At 37.5% G+C, this 21,919-nt stretch overlaps 1 protein-coding gene across 3 annotated transcripts in view; it reads left to right on the forward strand.

Annotated features, from left to right (window-relative positions):
• KIAA1328 (KIAA1328 ortholog) overlaps positions 1 to 21,919 on the forward strand; it is a 178,251-nt gene that overhangs the window by 17,187 nt on the left and 139,145 nt on the right. For all 3 annotated transcript variants that reach the window (XM_075078654.1, XM_075078655.1, XM_075078657.1), the window contains exon 4: positions 2,518 to 2,633. In XM_075078654.1, the coding sequence (XP_074934755.1) occupies positions 2,518 to 2,633 (116 nt within the window). The remainder of the gene's footprint in view (positions 1 to 2,517; positions 2,634 to 21,919) is intronic.

Raw genomic sequence — 21,919 nt, forward strand, 5'->3', positions numbered from 1 at the left:
TCCTTTTCTCTAACTTCCTTTTGCCACCTCCTGTGAGTAACTGTCTTCTATAACTTGCCTGCCCTTTATGGGCTGTCTCCTGCTTTGTGATACATAAACACATGCTGCCACATTTCTTCTAAGATCCCTTACTGTTCTCAGTCATTTACTGCATAAGATATGTGGCACGATATATTCATGTGTCTGGGGGTATGACAGCTTGCTGTGATCTGTGGTAAATACAAACACGCACATGAATGTGATGCAGGCAGATACAAGCAGCAAATCACACAATCTAGAGATGGGTAAAACCTGCGAGGTTCAGTCTAATTCTCTAGTGCTCTAGTCATTCGCACCTTACCTCATTTTCTTATACTGTTGTTTCATTTTAATATTCTTAGGTGCCAGTATGGCCAGTGTTTGCTTGTCCTGAACCTCTTCCTAATGCAGCATCATTCCTACAGTTAGTAAGCAAGCTTCCTTATATAGTGCCCCATAGATGATACTTGTCCTTTCTTTTTCCCTTCTGATCTTTGCCCTGTTCTTGTTTCCTTCTTGTCTTTCATTCACATGGTCTTTGCTGTCTTCATTGTCTTTTTCTAACTGATGGTTTTTATTCTGTTCTCTACTGTTTTTTTTTTTTTACCCTAAGAAAACATTCTTGCATCTTTCACTGCTTACATGAAGGAAGGTCATATATGGATTTGTGATGGAAGGTCATACATGCTGTAGTCGCTTCCCTGATTCTCTGAATCTAAAGCAAAACAAACTGGTTGTGGTTAGATGCAGAAGCCTGGGCATGCAGCCTGTGTCATATATACTGTAGTTGTAACTGCATCAGGGAGCAAGGATGTGTAGTAGATAGTTTTCAAAAGATTGTTGCCTGCTTAACTAAGGACTACATAGGTGTTGGGAGGCATCCACAGTTAATACAGCTGGTTCACTCATTTTCTGATTATTTTCTGATGTGTGCCACCCCCCTTTTGACAGCCTTTGTGCGAAGGGAAACGGGCCTAGAGATGAGCTGATGAACACTGCTGGGGACAGGATTGTAAATTAGACTTTGGGCATATAACTAGTGGAATGGGCTTATGCTAAATCCATGTCCCTTTTGTGTAATTTAGAAACTTTGCAATTAATAGTTTGTTCTAAGCTTTCAACCCACTCTAACTTACAAAATTTTTCTCCCTCCAGGTTTGTAGGGAATAGGTGTGAGTTTCTGTATTAATTATATCCAACTTCATGCAGTCTGCTTGAGCTGTTGTGGGAAGAACTGTGGGTTGATCTTAGAGTTGGGGAATACTGTCTGTCTATAGTTCACCCCAGGGGGGTCACCCAATTGTGGTATTTATGGTTTTTCTACTGGAGTATCAAAACAACTCCATGCCTTCTTGAGGGAAGCGTCATAATATCAAATGGATGGCTTGGTCTCTGAATTGATTTGTTAAAAACGTGAATGAGTGTCATGGGATGACTGGAAGGCTTAGTCCAATGCCTGTGTATATATATGTGTGTATATATATGTATAATATTCTCCCCCCCTTTCCTCTTTCTATAAGATTATTCCACTTAAAGGAAGTTAAAATTCAAGTTTTCTGAAAGTTGTACTGCTTTGGTCTCCTGTCACCTCTGTTGTGGCAGCTGTTTCATCATCATAAAAGACTGAACTTTAAGAGCCTTCAGCAACAAAAATTACCTAAGTGCAGAGCAATAATATTTATTAGTGTAAGCTCATTACTTAATATTTTTGTAGAACTTCTACAGAACCATGATTTCTAAGCCGTGGTTTTTAGCAGAGTTACAGAATCATCTGTGCATAATGGTCTTCTTGCCTACGTGATATCAGAATAATTGTTTTTACAGCCTGCTCTGGAGGTGCAGAATAAATGATCATTGTAAACCTTTCTTACGGTGTCATATTTTAATCTTGATCCAATTATTTACACTGAGCAGCGAGATACGGGGTGCCACGGCCCAGACAGGAAGGAAAATTTACTCCTGTGGCTTTGTATTTTAAAATCCCCAGAAGAGGACAAACTGTTTTGTTTGGAGAAAACTAACAAGAAAAATGATTCCTTTCCTGGACTTATATTTGACCAGTAAATGTGAAAGAAGGATTATCTTATAGATTAAGAAACAGAAAAGTTTTTTCAATTTCCTTCCTGTCTCAGCAGCTAAGCTCTCCCATTTGAGTTGTCTGTCTACATGCCCACGGCTTGTAAGGATTCCAGTGTGTCTTTGTTGTGGCTGCAGGGAATCAGACTGCACAAATCTAGTTGTGGATTCAGGTCCCTACTTTTTTGTTCCATGCTGCCCACTAATGTGCATGTACCCTAGTGAGACCAGTGTCTTTTTAAAAATAATGTATTGCATAAAGTCATATGCATCTTCCACTGCAATATAATGAAATAAACATGAGGAACTAACCTGTTTAAGGGTGGAGAAGGTGATATATCCATTTACCTGGGAAGCAGAGGAGTTGGAATTCAGGAACTATGACTATGAGCAAGTATTTTATTTCTTTCAAATTCTTTTCAGGGTAAGTGAAGAAAAGGAGGTGACAGAAGAACGGCTGAAAGCTGAACAAGAGTCATTTGAGAAGAAGATCAGACAGCTAGAGGAACAGAATGAACTTATCATCAAGGAAAGGGAAGATATCCTTTAAAAATATGTGCAGGGGCTCACTGTCTGAAATAAAAAGTGAACTACAGAGAAATAATTGTTCTAATTTATGGCAGAGAATAAATCTGCATGTGCTGCCATTCAAAAGCAATCAAAGAGATGACTTGTCAGCATGTGATGCTCGTTCATTTGAGCTTAAAACTGCCATCCAGCTGTTCCTATGATGTTGTTTTGCTATGAAATAGATATTTGTCAACTAAAAATGACAATAAGGAATTTATGCATTAAAATATGGTTATAGATTTTTTTTTCTTAATCCTGTTAGGTTGTTGTAATCGAGGTCTAAAACTTGCATGGTATTCCAGTGCTCTCCGTGTCCAGAGAAAGACAACTTACACTGAAGGCATTTAAACTGTACAGATGTACTAGGAGGTTTAGCCAGTTCAAACTTTTTTTGGTGTAGCTTTTGTTTGCTTGTTTTTATATAAAGTTAGCTGATTCTCTTTTCAGTCTGTGGCTTCCATTTTTGTTAAGCTGTATATGCTTAGTCCCAATCCTGGAATATCACATGCAGAGTCAATATTACAGGAATTAAAATTTCCTTTCTGTGTGGTATGTAGAACTTTACAAAATTCTCTTGTTCGTTTCTCTTCCAAATCTTTGATACTGATGCCTTCTTGTTTAAGTCCTCAGAAGGCTAATAGTGGATGACAGTGGGATATGGAAGAGACAGTGCTGCAACTACAGGAAAAGCAAATAGTATATGATTCATCAGGAGTTGTATTTCAAATAGGAAGGCTACTAATGCAGTTTTAAAAAACATTGATGAAACCTAGTGTGCAATACTGTTTTCAGTCCTAAGTCATCCCTTGTTCAAATGAAAAATTAATTTAGTGACAAAAGTTTTGGAGAAGGGCTACTTAAGATGACGGGGACCCTGGAGAAGCTCTTTTTTGAGAAGATGCTGAAGTGTCTGTGTGTATGATTATGTATAGTGTGACTGGCCATATGGAAATAGGTTGAGGTGATGGTAAGCTGAATAGGGGGAGAGGCAATGCTAAGACAAAAAGGGACTTTTTTAAGCTATAGGCCAGCATAGGAACAGAAATAAATGGAGATAGACAGTCCACAGACTTAAACGTGAAGTTAGAGGAGGGTTCTTGAAATGTTGAGCAATCATATTTCAGTTTAGCACTGGAAGGCTTAAAGTTTTTTTAATGATGGAGCTTGGTTGGCTTATGAAGGGGAATTCAGTGGTATGTTGTCTCTGTCAGAGGGGGATTGCCCTTGATGACCCAGAAGATCCCTTGTCGCACAGTGGCACGTACACAGATAAAAAGAATTTGGTCTGTTTGTACTGAAGAATATACACATCAATAAGCTTAGCTGGGCATGCAACAGTTCCTGGGAAATATCAAATCTGATGTATTTAAGAGCCATTAGATGTGACTATAACTCTTTTACATTGATTTCTCTGAAGTCAGTATTTTGCCGTATATTATGTCTTGTGTATTCAGCTAGCTCATGAATGTGGGTGGCATGTATGTTCCCAATCAATATTTTTTAAATTTATGCACATAAAGCTTTTACTAATTCTTTTGAGGTTTATTTAGCTCCTGGGAAGTAGGCATGATTGCTTGTGGTTTTTTTTTTGTGGGTCTTTTGGGTTTTTTATTTGTTTTTGTGGTCTTTTTTCCCCCTTTACTAGAAATAGCTTGCACAAGCATGAATACTTTTGCAGAATTCTGGTAGACGTGGCAGAAGGTTAATGCATGCAATTTTACACTTCATAAAACTCTGTAAAATGTAGAAATATAAAACAAGGTTATAATTTAAAACAATATAATTTTAACTACTGCAATACTTGCCCATCATACATGAATGATTCAAGATCCTCAACGTACCTCTGATAAGTTAATTTTTTATTTTAAACTTGTTGCAGGGACAAGAAATGGTAGAAATGTCTTGCTGAAGTTGAGGAGAGATTCTGGCTGTTTTCAAGTACAGCAACTTGAATTTCTTCAAGTTCTTCTGAAATGTACAGAGTTCACTTGCACATAAGATATCAGGGATATAATACCATAAGAAAAAACCTGCAAGTCTGGTAAAATCAGTTTTACTTACCTTTTTCTTCTTTCTTCCCCCAAAGCTAATTTATTCTCTATAAAATGACTTTATCTAGTCTAGTATTTAAAATTACTGTTCAATAATAAATTGGTGCTTATGGTATAACTGCATCTATCCAGTGAAGTGTAATTTCAGCCTGGTAAAGGTTTAATTTGAATAGCACAGGGAGTGTGGTTTTTTAAAGCAACATGTGCTTTGTTGTTTGTTTTTTTTCTTAACAGTCTTGCTGCGTATGCTTTGTGTGCTTGAAATCCCTACTTTAAAGGCAGATTTTCCTCGTTTTGTTGTGGTTGACTTTTTTTGAGAACCTATGTGGACCTGTCCATTTGAATTCATTGCTGATGAACCATGACAAAAGCTTGGGAGGGTAGGGCAGTAGGTGCAAAACTTTGAGTAGCTTACCAGTGTTGAAAACTTAGTATCTGTCTACAGCCTAAGCATACATTTGCTTTGGAATTGTGCAGCTCTGTCTGGGTAGGGAAAACCAACTATAATCTCATGCAAAATTAAACGTCAATCCTATCCTTCCATTGCAGTTGAAACTTTGAAGTTTGAGTAGTTCTTTCTAGGGTATACTCTTAATGGAGGACAACCCTGATGAGCATACTCTGAATTATAAATAGGCCAGCCTGTTGTCAGGGTTGCCAAATATTTACTACAGAATTAAGGAAAATTAGGGATTTCAAGTAGTCATCTGGTCTACTCCTTTTCCCTAAAGCAGTATTATTAGACCTGTCATATTATCTTATCGTTTGTTCAGAAGTAGGTATTTTTGGCTCAGTTTTCCTGAGTGTTCCCGCTTGAAATGGAGTTCTTTCAAAAGAAGGTTGATCTAAAGGGTTTCAACCAGTTCTAAAACCAAAAGAGGATCAGACCTTTATTTTGTCTATAATAAACTGTTGTAGCGTTTTTTTTTGTAAGCAGTTCTAATGCAGCTGTTCTTTGGAGATGTGATGCTTGGTGGTGTAAGGTATGAGTGCTGGGATAACATCTTTTGCTATTACTAATATCTGCCCAGTTGGGCCAAACTGGAAAATCCAGTAACAGGTGCTCCCATCCTTATGATGCCCTCCACAATGAAAGCCTCTTCATAGCTATGAGGATGTGAAAGTCCTGGAAAAAATAAATCTTCTGAATGGAAAGATTAAGCAGGAGGTAGAGTGGAAGACATAAGTGGAGGCTGTACTGGGGAAATGAGAGCTAGAATGCAGGTGGAAGGACAGACTTGGAAAAGGAGAGTGGCCTGGGTATGACTGCTGTGAACAAGTAAAGCCTGTGACTGACAAGTTCAAAAAAGTTTGGGATAAGCAGTCAGGGTTAAGGAGGAGCCAGGATGGAGGCAGGCGGCCTAGGATCAGCCAGATGATTGTGAGACAGCTGATGAAAGCAGGGATGTGTCTGATGTATTTTACCACCCTTCAAACTTTGAAACAGAATTTGGAACTAAGCTCATGTGAGAAGGCTCACTGTGTGTAACCTACTTCTGTGTGTTTCTCAGCATCTACTCTTAGTATTTGTCTTCTCTTTGTTTCTGTATTCCCAGATCGTGATGGATACATACTGGGTGACTGAATGTTGCTTCTAGCGGCAATCTAAATTCTGGCATTGCCTTTGGAGTGTTTGACTTGCCGCTTCAATGTTCTTATTTTTGTTGTTTCATTTGCATTTTCAGAAAAAGGGATGAGTAGTGTACACCATGTTGTGCTCTGAGGCTCCTTGCGCTGCCCCTTCTTCCACTTGTGCTAGGAGCTGTTAAGAGGAAGGCTTCTGGCTTTCCTTTCTTCTGGCATATTTTCAAGCACCTATTATTAATTTAGGTCCGAAATAGGATTTAATTTAAGAAACAGGAAAATATCTTTTGTAAGATGCCCCAGTACTGTCATGATAGATGTTTTAGGAAAAAATTATAATAATGAGATTATTAAGAAACAAATACTACTGTTATTTCAAAGCTCAAAGAAATTATGTTATGGTCTTCAGCTTTTCTTGTATCACCATAAAGGATTTTTTTCATCTGAAGTTGATGGTGTTGCATAAATGAAGAAACAAAACCAGCCTTAAATTTCTGTGAAGCCTTGTTAATTGGAGGAGAGTAAACTTTTACATTTTTTTAAAAATGGTTATTGACTTCAGAGTTATACTGAAATTATAATTTTGGAGACAAAGAATAGGGAGGTAAAGGCAAGAAGAGATTCTGTATATTACAAACATACTGTTTTCTTTTTGTGAATTTAAAGTCATGACCCCTGTTAAACCACTGTTTTGGTTTATATATAGAAGTAACAGGATTACTTAAGCTTTTTGTTGGCATTGTTTTCTGACTCAACATGATCTGTTGATTTAAAGACCCAGCCAAGTTCATACCACAAATCCCATATGATTTACTTGGCTAGTTGTCGTGGTTCAGCCTCAGTCGGCAACTAAACACCACGCAGCCGCTTGCTCACTCCCCCCCACCCCTGTGGGATGGGGGAGAGAATCGGAAGAGCAAAAGAACTTGTGGGTTGAGATAAGCACAGTTTAATAATTACAATAAAAATAATTATAATAATAATGATTATGATAATAACAATAGTGATACTATAATAAATGGAAAAGGGGAAAAAAAACCCAGAAACACGAACGATACAACCTCTCACCACCTGCCGAGTGACGCTGCCCATCCCCGAGCCGCGACTGCTGCCTCCCTCCCCCGGCCAGCCCCTCCCAGTTAACATCCTGGGCTTGATGTTATGTGAAATGGAATATCCTTTTGGCCAGTTTGAATCTGCTCTTAGCTGTGCCCCTTCCCCTCCAGGCTTCTTGTGCACCAGGCAGTGCATGGGAAGTACTACCCAGCAACAATGAAAACATCTGTGGGTTATCAACATTGTTTTCATACTAAGTCCAAAGCACAGCACTATGCCAGCTGCACTGAAGAAAATTAACTCTATCCCAGCTAAAACCATGACACTAGTCTTAAATGATCAGACTCTGTTTACATATGCCCTTAATATTCTAACTTAGGACTACCTAATTAGTTGATTTTATGAATAATAATTTAACTAAGACAGTTCATTTGCTCATATTGTTAGTGAGACATAGAATATTATTCTGTGTGATTCTGTGATTAATTTAGTGGAAGAATAATGGGCTTCTTATAAGCATTATCTAGAGTTTTTAATAAAGTGCTTTTAGTTTTGCAATAGTGTTCATTACATTACTCTTGCATATACTCATAAATTAGTGCTATTTACATATTTTCTCCTTTTCTTAGCTTTTGGTGTTAATATAGAATTATAATTATTTTTCAGAAGAAAAATAGTTGCTGACTTGCTTAATGCCAAAGAACAAAATGCTAGAAAAGCAGATAGCATAGTTCAGAATTTACTTGTTTGTTCTCTTCTGAAAATGGGGAGAGATATAGATGCTGCTTCTATTTCAATCCTTTCTAAATCTGACCCACCAAGTTGTCATCACAGGTGAAGAAACAAAATAAAAGGTCTTGCATAGAAAGCCTTTGGAAATGTGCTTTGAATGCGTGGTCCTCATGTCCTGCTTAACAGATACATGTGCGTGTGCATGTGTACACCTCCCAGGGCTGCCGCTTGCAAAAGGACAGTTAGTTTGAACGCATGATGACAACAATGGGGTCATAGAGAAACAGGGTATGGAAATTAACAGTATAGTTAACCATGTATATATATAAAAGTTAGACTCCTGCCTTGTTGGCCCCAGCAAAATTCTATTATTTTTTAGGCAAGAAGAACATTTCGAAATAGAGAAAAAATTGCTGTTTTCAGGAAATTCGTGTCTAGTGCCTTTCAAAGTCAGGCTATTTATTTAAAACTCAATAACAATTGTTGAGTTTAACTTTGGCATGATTATTGCTTCTGTTGTAGTTTCTGTAGTACAGTTCCTGATAGTATAGTGCATGACACAAACTGAGGAATTGGAATGACCATCATCGTTTTTCTTTTATTCCTCAGTTTGGCTCCCTCAGCTTATAGTTTTAAAATTTTCCCTTCCTATTTTTTGTATGTGAATGTATACTATATATCCTTCTGTGCATCATAACTTGTTTGAAGGCATGTGAGGAGAATGAAAAATTAGTATTTTGCTCCTTTCTTCCATTTTATCCAACTGCTTCACTCTCTGAAGGTGTTTCCCTTACTGTTGTTATAGGTCTCCTACTAGTAAATGTTTCTAAGCAACCATTATGATCTATTGAATAAAAGCTGAACTTATTAAAAAGTTCCTGAATATTTATATGCTATTCTATAACAGCAGTATTGGCTGAATAATGTATGTATTTAAGAACTTCCTAAATGTAGAAGAATCAGTCAAGGACTGTTGGGTAAATAAAGATATTTTGAATTTTTCATGACGTTTTAAACTAAAACAAGGTGAAACACACTGTAATGTTGAGTGTTCAAATGGATCAATGACTGGAGATTCACTAAAGCTCAGCTTTCTATGCTTAATCCTAGCTAGTGCCGTAGTGCACAGGCTAGTCACATTGTCCATGTTATGAAATTATCCAGAATCAACAGGCAGAATCTAAACAGTCAGCATCAGCCTCTGTAGAGTATGAGCTAGAGAGGCTTTTTGCCCTAAAACTGCACACTCAGTAGTGCAGGATGTCTATGAAATGGTACTGTCAGTACAGAAGTACATCTGTGGATAAGAGAAGCAGAGCTGCTTTGTAATTTCTACTGAAAGGTGTGGAATTATGCTGTTCTATGTGTGGCTGACTGAAGAAGAGAATGCTTTTCCACCTAGCAGCTCTGGCGTAGAATTTTGGAGGCTCACTGAGCTGAGTGTTGAGGGCTAGTAGCAGTCTCACTTCTCTGTTCCATGACATTTTTATATTGTGGTGATGTGTTCCTGGTACTAGAGACTTGATGTTTCTGAGCTGCAGTCTTACTGGCTGAAGAGCTGGAGTTCTGGTCTGCCAGGTTGTTGATAGCCACTGGTAGGTATATGCTTCACAGACAACCTGGCTTCTAGCTCTAGAGATGAATGGTATCTTAAGCATGGACGTTATATTAGTTATACGATCTATCTGATGTGGATCTCAGAACTGGATATGATGATGAGCTGCCTCTGTCTGAACTTAATGGGAGAGACCAGTCATTAGAAATGCAGCTTCAGCTGTGGTAATCTCATATATCAACATCAGTTACCATAATTAAAAAAACCTGAAATATGTCAGGTAAAAGGTATTCCTCACCTGCCTGACTCCTACAGAGAAGGGCTGTGTCTCAGGTGAAAGGCAGATATTTCTTTTTTTTCTTTTTTTCAGGCACTTAAACTAACCACTCTACTTACCTGACTGAATTTGGCCCCTGCTTTTGTGGCTGCTGCTGAAATGTTTTGCTTTAGGCATGTGAGCTTTTAAAATGATGTTTTTTTGAGTTAAATTTTCCTTTATGACATTTGGCTTATTCAGAAACAAAGACTGAGATCTCTTAAAAGGAGGCACAAATGGGAAAATGAGATCATTAATTGTTGAAGCTGGTACTGTAACAAATTGACTAGAAATGTGGATTCAGAGAAATTGATGTACTTTAGCCTTCCAAACTAAATGAATTCTCCATCTGCTTCAGCTTCTCAACTATAATGAGGACGTTGGGCTGACTCTTCTATTGGTTTCTCTGTCTTCCTGAACTATTTTGGAAAGTTTAAACATTTCTTGCATGATTAAATACACTTTCAATAAATCAATCTCATAATAATTGTTGTTCAGGAGAGTTCATTATTCAGTTTAGTCTTTTAAATTACCGTTCTTCTTTAAAGGATTCTTCTGACGTAATGGCTTCTGCTAAATCCATTTGCCATGCTCTGGCTTGTAATTACTTTAGATTTGAAGAATAAAATGAATGGCTTTATTATTAATCAGTAGCAAATTTATCTTACTGTTTTTAACCTTAGAGTGGCCTTCACTCATGAAATAGTTTTAATGGTTTAGATAGCAAAACACTTCATACCTCACTTTCAACAGAGATTTAATGAAAGCAATCATATAGTTTTGTGTTTTTCTTCCACTGCCCCCCTTCAAACATTTGTCACAGTGACTGTCATCATGTGTGTGTTTGCTGCTGTATGCTATCAGCTGCTGGCCTCCATAAAGGCTAGTTTTGCTACTGGCTTTTAGGTTATAAGTTTTTCAGGCTGGGGTAGCTTTTATTTTTGCCTTATGCTGTGGAAGGTACATTTCACTTAAACATAGCCTAAATTTAACATTGGCTATTATACTGGACACTGGCCTATATGAACTTTTTCACTGTTCATGCATGATGAAAACTTAAACAATTTCTTTCCTCCTTTCTGTTGTTATGGGGTTTCATAGTTCTTATTGACAATGCCTTTGTAGTCAGATGAGTTGCAAGTCTGCATTGTGACTTTTAGTAGCAGAATGTTATCTTGGACTGAAGTTTTACAGCAGCTGAGGCTGGACAGTTAAGTGTCCTATGTGAATCTTCTCTATTTGCCATCAGTTCGTTGTCCATAGTCTCTTGTAAGGTTGTTCAAAACCATCCTTAATTTTAAACTGCCAGTCAATGCAAACTACTATCAAAGGATTTTCAGCCTTGCTAAGCTTCTTAGTTTCTAGTGGATGTTACATTAATATCTCACTTTCAGAGACTGCTTAGAAAATGAAAGTGAGTTAGTTGTAGAGTTATAGACATTCAATAAATCTCAGCTTTTAATTTCTATAGCGATTCATTGTTGTAATAGCACTGTGCTGGTTTTGTTTCCTCTGTCAATAGTGATGTTTAACCAGGGCTAAGAATTTTTCAACTAATGCTGAGGAATTGGAGAAAACATCCAAACAGGAATGAAGAGTGTCCTTGAAGTCTTAATTCCATGGCTTCCTAGGAGGTCATTAAATGTGTAAGTGTAAAACTGGATGGAATTTATCCAGATACAAGAACTTCATAGAGGACTTCCATCTGCACCTTTTATTGTTAATTCTATTTGCATTGCACCTCCTTACTCTAGTTTCAGGAATTGTAGTTTTTAATTTCATATCTACATTTTTCAGTTCACATACTGGTGCGTGTATATTTGTTTAAATGCATTTTTAATTGTGAGAACAGTAAGATTTTACTGATGGCAGTATGGTCACTTTCATTGCGTGTATGTCAGGAGTTTAACATAAAGGTTATAGCCCCGTCATGGGACAAAAAATACCCCAGGGTTACAGCACAGGGAGTAAAGTTGTAGTAATCAAGATTATGTTGCTGATAAGTTCCCCTCAAGGCCCCATGATGGTAATACCCCTATATTTTGTCTTTAAAGAAAACTGCTGAGAGGCAATAATTTTTTTTGTATGTGTCCCATTTTCATTAATGCATGGTAATTGATGGAGTTGCAGTGACTTGTAACAGTAATGAGTCCTAAACATAAGAATGCACTCCTTTCTAATAAGTGAGCACTGCTGGGGTTTAAAAGCGTACTAAATCAGTTGCTTTAGTATGAATTTATTAGTTTTTTTCAGCATTAGCTTTAATAGTAGTTATTTACATAAGCGTACATCCCATTAACCGCCATCAGGGCTGGAAAACATGCTGAACTGTTCATATTTTCATATAATTATTGAACATAATGGTTTCATTTGCATTTCTAAACAGTGATGTTTCTGTCAGGCTTGGAAATAGTGTCTTTACGCAGTCCCTATTTCACATCCACTTATTTGACATCGTTAAATTTTATGCTAATGTGCTTCCCTAGAATATCATCAGTAGGACAGATGCTTGCGCTTTAATATACAAATCAGAGATGCTTTTCCCTCTCCCCTCCCCTGAACTGCAAAAGAAATAAAAAAGCATATCTGCACTTTTTAGATATAGTTTGTTTCATTCTGAAGAATCTGTAAAAAATGAAACTTAGCTTTCACCCCTACTAGTCACTTCCAAATGTTGTAACAGATACCTTCTTTATGAAGGGTGGGAGGCTATCCTCTGCGTGAATGAGTCTTCTGAAATTCAAGGTAATGATTTGTTAAAATAAAGATTGTAACCTTGAGATTGCCTTATGGGTAAGGCATGGAGCCATTCATAGCAAGTTGCCTGGCTAGGCAGTGGTCCACAGACTGACTTTCCTGGCAGCAGACCATCACTGTAGAGAAGGTTCAGGAAAGGAGAATTTTTGGCTGCGAGACTTGGTGCCTTGTCAGCAGAAGTGCATTTGGAATTGTACATTGTCAAGCTATTAGTTTTACATTTAAAATAGATTTTTTTTTGTTTTGTGGTTCTGCAGCAGGCAGAGGTATATGAGCCCTCACTAAGCGGGGATGGTATTGGTTATATGATCAGTGCTGCTTTGAATCTTCATATTTATGTAACAGCTTTGGTACTTGGACTGAAGTTAACAGTGGAAGCAGAGCATCAAAAACCTAAGAGGTGGTGCCAGTAATTGCAGTTCTGAATGTGAAATGATGGAATAAAAGTAAATAAATAAAATCAGCACCACCACCAAAACCACACTACTTCTCTTCCATTTAAAAAAGAAACTATTGTGTCTCGTCTTGTTCTGTATGAACTTTATCTTAGGATGACTTGCTTACAGTTGTAAGGTAAGTAGAGTGCCAAAGTTAGAGCAGATGAGTGCAACCTGCAATATACAGTTGTGGTCAAAGGAAAAAGTAAATATCAAGATGTACGGTATGTTGCTTATGAGCCAGCCATGACCCATGTGAATGAGCACGGAAACCTGGTCAATCTCCAGCTCAGTTCTATGCTTTTACTGAGTTAACCATATGTGTCATTGGGCAACTCTGCTGTCTTTTCTCCTTCTTACTTACCTATTTAAAATTTGGAGTACTGCTTGCTGGCCGTTGTGTGACATGGAAGGTTAAATGTACCCACATTGCTTAGTTATGTTATTGCTTAGTTCATGAACGCCCTCAGCCTTCAGCAATACAAACACTGCATGTCTGAAAATCTTGAATCAAACAAAAAATCTTAGGGTCAAGCAAAAGTCTGAGAGAAGTCTGTAACACAGATGTGTCATTTTTATTGTGTGTTATAGTAAAAATAAATGTTAAAAATGTTTCTCATCTTGGGCATGTCATTGAAGAAGGTTTGAAGGAGGCACCCAAATGGAAAAGGATACTTGGACTGAAATTAAAAGGCATATTTTATGTATAAAGGGCCATGTGGGCAAACTGGAGATATACTCTGTACTTTGATGGGTTCTGGGCTTGTGGTGTCTTTAATTATAGAAGATTAACAATTTGCTAGTTACTTTGCAGACAAGTATAGAGACAAAAATCCCTGCTGGGAAACGTTTGCTGCCTAAGACCTCATTCTGATGGCATGTGTAGAGCTATATTTTAAGTAATGAGAAGTAGCAATATTAAAACAACAGAAATTTTGCTTTTGTTATCTTAGAACCATTAGCTTTTTGAAGTGTTTCTGTTACAGTTTTGAGCTTGCAATAGCAAATGCAACCAGCCTATAGGAAACAATTTTGAGCAAGGTGCTTTTAGGTAAACTTTTAACTCAGGATTAAAATAGGACTCAGCGAAGTGGGTAGCAATTGGTGAGATGTGCTAATTTCAGCTGTGAAGTACTGGGAAATTTAACGAGAGCACCTCTGGCATGCAGAGTAGACTGTTGTACTGCAGAGACTCTGAGCTGACCTCTTGTCAACTTCTCGTTTGAATCCTGAAGAGAAGGCTCTAGGTAATTGGCAACTATCCTTATTTTAATATGCGGCCATAAAAAGGTAAAGTATGATGATTTTTAACATCAGAAGATTAACATTTTACCTTTAAATAAAATATGATTAACTGGTACAGAATTAAAAGTAATAGAACTGAAATATTCAAACTATGACTCTGTAATATCAGATTATGCATCAAGTGTGACAGTTTAAGTACTGAAGTGATTAAAAAATGATCCAGCTGAAGGATGTATATCCCAAGTATTAAGAATAAAATGGAATAAAACAATTGTGGCTATCAAAACTTTCTCAAACCCTCCTGGCTGAAGGAGATCAAAAAGTAGCCTTGTTTACAGTGGCTGCGTCTTGCCTGGTGCCAGTGCAGGTGCAGCGAGGGAACAGTTGGCATGTTGTGATGGCATCCTAAACTGTGATTTTAAGCTTGCCAGATAATGATTATGTTTAAGTTTAATTGCCAGGCCAAGACCATTGCTTCTGGATTCATATAGCTCCAGCAAGGTTCACATACAATTGATCTAGCCATGTGTCTTTTTTTCTCTCAGCAATTTGCAGTCAGCCGGGCTTCTTATTATCCCTGTAGACTTTAACTTCTGGTAGACTGGCACATGTTTTGATGAATGAAACCACATATTTACCATCTGAACAGTAACTTAGTGTTACTAGTTGGAAATCTGAAAATGCCATTGTGAAGGTTTGTCATTTGACTTCTGCATATTTTAAATCCTTGTTACTAAAAATGAATTTTTTTCCCCACCTAGTAGTTCTGTAAACTCAGCTTGGAATTTGCCAGTAAAGTGGCACCTTGCTGTCTTCTGAAGTCCTGTAAATGAAGTTTTTGAGTGCAATTTGGGCATTTAGTAATCTTCTTGTAGAGGTTGTTTTCAGCAGGTTTGTGCATATTAGCTATGACACTTTGAAATTCCTCATGAAGCATCAAGAGGAGGAATGTAATATGGCTTATGTTCCAAAATGCAAAAATAAAGTGGTAAATAAAATGTACTGTGGTCACAGTGATTGGTAGGTCTAATTCTGTTTATGTCCAGGAAACAGGATACTGAAGTAAAAAGGTGTTACTTTCATGTAGTTTCTTCAAAGAGTAGAACTTTAATGTAATTATGTAGAAATGCGAGCAAAGCACTTAACAGCCTTCATAGTACATGAACTCTTCCAGTTACACTGCTCAGACGCTTGTGTGAATTTCTTGATATTTGATTATCTTCAGGGAGGACTTTTTGGTTGCTATAAATATTGTTAGTCACATTGATGAAAGATCCTTAGATGCTTTTAAAGACATTACTCATCGTCTCTTAAGTGTGCAGAATAAGACTCAAGTGAGCACAGCTCTTAATGTCCAGCTGTCACTTCAGGTAACTGGACAAATCCTGAGAGTCCTTACTGCTCTCTTTCCATGCAAATAATCATATTTAACTTGCCAATGCTCTTTGCTTTAACCTGCCAATAAATATACTGAATAAATTTCTCCTATGAATAGAGGGAAGGTAAAAATCAGAAATATGTTTCTAATCATCTGCAGAGAGAAGTTATGGGAGCAAGTAATATAAACTTACCTTCAGGAAAGAGTTTGATTGTGGAAAGGATTGCATGGTATTATCTCTAGTAGTGTGAGGCTAGATTTGGTTACCTTGAGAAGCCTCTTGGTTTCCCCAGAAAGCCATCTTGGTATGCTGCCTTAGGTGCATCTGCTGTGATGTCTGTGGATCTCTGCACAGCCTGTGAATCCCAGTTGATTTTAATGAACTGTTTATATTGAAGTCTTCTCATGTTGGCAAGGCTTATGCTGTATATATTACACTCTTCTTTCTGGAAATAGCCACAGGACAGTCAAAATAATTTAACAACAGTGTAAATGCATTGTTCTGACTGAACAGTGAATGCATAGGAGATTCTCCTGACTCATCTGCAGGGGACAGAAGACTGTCAGGAATCTTCTGTCTTTCTTGAACAATCCTCGTAACATATTTCTGTTCATAAAGCTGCAAATATCTGCCTTGGTTCACTTGTTACTTCACTGTGTCATTTTCTGAAGGATCAGTGTTTCAAAAGATCCTCAAATGTTTCTTCAACTTTTAACTTCCAGCCTAGACACAGTCACAGTTAGCATAAACATGGTTGTTCTTGTGCCATTGTTTCGCTTAAATACATCTTCCTTCTATTTAATGTTTATGGACAAGGGATTAGAGCAGTACACATTTCCTGTCTCAAAGGGAGAAGAGAGGACAAGGTGACAGAAGTTCCTCTTTCACTTGGATGCATGTTGTATGAATGATGGGAACTGCTTGACTTCTGGATTAGAACAGGCTAGAAATCATGGTGAAATGTACAAAGTTGAGAAGAATTGTATGACTGAAAGGTCAGGGAGTTTAGCAAAGTCAGAACAGTAACGTGTACTGATTGGGATTTGTTTGGGTTTTTTTTTTTTGCATATGGTGGTTGCCTTGGTAAAGTTATCTTTGCAAAGCTACATAGCAAAACACCTGGTTGGTGTTATGGAAAGTCCCCAAAGGTCAAACTTAGATGCATGTGTATGATACAATTAAAGGTTGATGCTTTTAAGTAACTGAGATGACTGGGCAGACAAATTATGGTGTGACTTTATATGGGCAGAAGCCATGTAATTTTTCACCATGGCAAAGGTGTCTTGCCAATTCTTCTTTTTAGGAATCCTGTTCAGTCTTGCTTTATCATCAACCAGAGAGGATGTGGAACACCACTGCAGGTGTTCTTTTAGTACAAGGTGTTCAAGGACATCAAGCTGTTGTGAATGGTTTAAATTTGGAGAGAAAAAGCATCATGTAGGCGGATCTGCATTAGCTGTGTAGCTACTGGCATCTCAAATCTGTTGATGATGCTGCCCACAACAAAGTCAGCATCATGATTTTTTGATTTTAAATACCAATAATAAAGTAGTCAAAAGTTTAGGATCTTGATCTGTAGCAGATTTATATTTCATGTAATGCATCTAGTGAATCATGTACTTGTGTTTCATGTTGTGACTCTTATTCACTGTGCATGAGGAAATAACCATGTGGCTGAAAGCATTTTAAAAAATATGGAAAAATTTGCTATTAATTCAGAGTTGCTAAATGATGTCCTTGCGTTTTTCGTTGGGCTCAGTCTTTGTCTACATCTGTCCCTCCTGGGGGTGTTTTGCAGCCGTTTCCCATTGGCATGTCTGTTTCTCTTTATAGATACTAAAATAGATTCTTGGCTAATATTTCATAAAAATATATGAATGGGAAGTTCTGCAATTTATTTCTTATAGAAAAAGTCATTATTTTCTGCTGCTGCTTGAAAACAGATGAAGTATGGGTAACCCTTGCATTGCAGGAGTGTTGCTTCATAGTTCACAGCTTTGACATAAAATTATGGCGAGCATGCTGAAATCAGTGGTATTTTGCCTCCAGTAAATATTTTGGCCTCAAGAGCAGCCCAAAGTGTGTTTGTGAGGTGAAATAAAGGGTGGTTCCTTCTCCTCTTTTTATAATACTGCATTGCTTAAGGTGTTGTTCTACTTTCTTTTTCTTTCAATGTCAAGAATTTTGTTTTAATAGGACTTGTGAAATCTAGAGACTTAAAGATTAGTAATTCTGCCAGAAGTTTATATTTATAACACTCATGAAGAATATATGAGATTATACAAAAAGTTAAAACTCTTCACTCTTTGGATCTGCTTGCTAGATGATGGGAAAATTCACTCCCTAGGAAATTATTTTCTGTTCAGGAAGACAGTATGGTAGGCATATTCTCTGAATTTTCCTGGAAGAAAATTAGTCTAATAATCATTGAAGTGTGTTGCCTGATGTGGATCTGTATTTCAGTGCTAGATGTTTGCTTGAAAGGATTGTGTTGTGTATTTGCTATAGGTGGATTCAGTAAGGCAAATGTGTAAATCACTAGATTTGTGCCACTTATCTGTATTTTGTATATTTTACTAAAGTTGGCTGCTTGTCATTGGAGTGAAGAAGGTTGTTAAGAGAAGGATGGTTGTAGGAGGGGGCAGGAAGTTTCAAGAGACTTTTTTGAAGCTACATAATGGCTTTCCTTGTCACCTCTTTTAGCGAGGCCTACAGAAGGGGTTCTGCACAAGACTTGATAGAGTTTGGGCAACGGCGCGGATGATAAGTAGTTCTCTCCCTTGCAGACTGCAGTTATGCTGTTAGATCACATGGAAAGACCTAAAAGTGACTTATTGGAGCGTCTACTCTAGACATTCTGGCAAGTCAAGCCTATGGATGTATAGTCTTTGTGACTTTCTGATATCCCTGCTAAATAATAAAGATAAGCCATGACCTATTTACTTCTCAGCAGTCTAAGCTATGCTGAAGTCACTGGAGAGATGTGTTGGGGTCTGACTTACTCACTCCACCCCTTCACCCTTGGTACTGTTTTCCTCGCCCACCTTGATCCCAGTGGTGTCTATGATCCAGGGCTATGGAAGGGCCTGCAGTCGAGGTGATCAGAGAATTCCTTTTGTGTCTGTGATGTAGAGGCATCCAGAAGCAGTGCAGTCACCAGTCACAATGCAGATCATGAATGCAGCACATGGAATCGTTCTTCTCTACTGAGGAGACTCACCTATAAATCAAGGTGAATACACACAGTATTTCTTTTTTCCTGCTCATCTCCCACTTTTTGTCAGTCTTGTACTGTTGAATATGCAAGAATTGTGAAACTATTAGTATTAGCCTAGTAGAATTAGACATATTTCCCCTAGAATTTCTTAAAGTTCGTTATTCTTTGGGCTTGGGTTCTTGGATCTCTGTTTTACCTCAAGTAGAGGGAGGCTTCTAGAGTTTGGCTGGATTTGTGGGTAGTGGGCAGCAGTTCTTCCATGCTTGCAAACTTTCATATCAGAACTATCATCATCAAAACACTTCTTTTTGCAAAGGGCTGTGAACATAATAGTTTCATGTTTACAAAGCCAATTTGAGCATCAATTGTAATATCAAGCCTAGTGCCAAGATAAGTCTGTGATATCAGGAAAGTAATTCATTTGGATATTTTCATATGTTAAGCTGCACTGGATGGTCATTAATAAAACAGATACTTAGAGGGCATGGTGTCACGCTGCAAGATGTTTCTCTGGTTGTTTTCATTGGCCTGACAGAACTCCAGTATGAAAGGTACAGAGTGTGGACAGACTCTGTAATGAACTTGCATACAAAGTCATTGTCAGAACCCTTGCTTATGTAGTATCATCTAATATTGCTTCTTGAGCAGCCAATGAAAATAAAAGCAAGCAACTGATTTATTTTTTCACTTAAAACTGGTCAGATTTTTACATTTCTGTTTTGCAGGGGTTATTAATACTTTGCAATTCAATTTTGTCTCACTAAAGTGTATTTCAAACAAATTCAAAGACTTTTTGTGATGCCATGTTTCAGTTTTATGTTCTTTCATGATGTAGTGAGAGATGCATGTTGTGATCCTGCTATCCGGATGGTTGTGCTCTGATATAATGGAAGTGATCTATTTATTTTTTTAAAAGGTATGTCAGTCTTTCATAGAAACATTATGGTATGTCAATACTAAATGCCAGTCATCCTTTTAGACTTTCAGCTACTGCCATATCATTAGGACTTTTAAAATAATGAGCAAAACATGACAATTTCTGTATGTGATGATACAAAACCTCAGCAAGCAACAGAACACCTGATGCAAAATGAATATATCTTCCTCTTTGAAATAGAGAGGACTTTCTTAAGTTTCAGCAGGTTGGTTTTTTTTCTTTTTCTGGTGGAAAAGTGGTTTTGACAAAAGGTCGGTGTTATGTTAGAAGCATATGTTAGAAAAAACGACCTGAAAGAGGTCTTTAGGTATCCTGTTCTTTCTGAACAGAGGATGGATCACAGCTTGCCTTTCTCTCTGTCTTCTAGTTCTTTGCCCAGATAACCTGAATTTGAAGTTTAGATTTTTATTCCAATTTCGAGGGCTTGCCGTAGCTCTAAGCCTTTCTCTAGGCTAGAATTTGCGTTATTTTCAACTCAACAAATTAAGCTCTGTAGTGTCGGCTGCTGATAAGCCTTCCAAGCCATCACAGGTTTACTCTGTCCTCACCTGTGCTTTGTGAAAGGCATTGTAATTTGGTACCTATCCCACAGATTCTTGGCAGAGGTCTCAGAAATGGTGAAGTTGGGCAGCTTTCAAAGGGCCATATTGTGGGGAAGCTGGTGGGTAGACTGTTTGATCAGCATGAACTGCAATGCCAGTAAAGCTTTAACTTAGCTGGCATTAATGCAGCCCGACTGAAATACCATTTAGAGTTAATGAAACTAGTTTTAACAGTATCTGCAATGCTTTCTGTGTGAATGTGTGACATTTTACAAGTGCATTGCAAAGAGTAAATTGATTCTTAGAAGAATACATTTCTCTAGTCCAGACAAGACCTAATAGATCTTTTTCTTAGATAGCAGACTTAACTCTTTCTTAATTTTCTCTCTTGATTAAAATCCTAAATGGTGTGAGGTTTCTACTAAACGTCTACTCAAAACAAGCTTAGAGAAAATGGAATGTCAACCTTAAAAATGTCACTTTAATATGGTTTGACATGATAAGGTCCTGAAAGTCTCGTAACTATATATGTGCAGGTATGGAGTATGTATGCTTGCTGTATTTGGAATCAGTGTGCGCAGGAATGTATAGTCACAAAATACTGATGACACTGTGCTGGGGGAAGTGCTTGGAATAAGGAGCACTGGCAAAGAAAAAACTGACTGGCAAACTCAAGATGCAGAGGTGGATTAAAGGCCACTGAATATTCAATACGGAAGGTTAAAAAAAGACTGTTGGGACAAAGAAGTACATCCCCTATTAAAAGGAAAACTCAGATTTCTCATAAACAACTTTCTTACTAATATTTAGATTTTATAAGGGAAACAGTGCAATTCTAAAACATACTTGTGCTTTTAGGTATGAAATGGAAACAATTTCCTTTGTGTCTTTATATGTGCACAAGCACTTATATTATTCTATCCTTTTTTCATAGTGCTGACTAGGTATTTAGTGCAGAAGATATTCTAGTTTTGGTAAGTTGATTTTTGTCTATCCATAAAATTCTGCTGACTTCTTTTGTGTCTAAAAACTTCACTGATTATTGAATTCCATGCATTTATGAGTACATCAGAAGTCTTATTTAACAATTAGTGTCTGGAAAATCAAAGAAAGGCATGTCATGCATGTGCCACATATTTAAATCACCCTTTAAAAAAGCCATCTGTTCACCACTTAATTTTTAGGGTGTTCTTTATTCTACAGAGAAGTGTACCTGTTAACAAGGAGCGTTCAAAACCAAATTGTGTACCTATTAGGCATGGTGTTAATTTTATTTTTACAGATATATATATGTGTGTGTGTGTGTATATATAACCAGCTGCCTGAATTTTCAAAACTCTAAAGATTTAACATAAGCTACTGAGGATAAAATTTTGCAGCTAGTAAGCAAGGTAGAGCCTGGACAAAGACAATAGAGCTTCACACTGAGCTGTGGGCAGTAGCCACT

The sequence above is a fragment of the Phalacrocorax aristotelis genome, chromosome Z (genome assembly GCF_949628215.1).
Source record: "Phalacrocorax aristotelis chromosome Z, bGulAri2.1, whole genome shotgun sequence".
In the NCBI taxonomy this organism is placed as follows: Eukaryota; Metazoa; Chordata; class Aves; order Suliformes; family Phalacrocoracidae; genus Phalacrocorax; species Phalacrocorax aristotelis.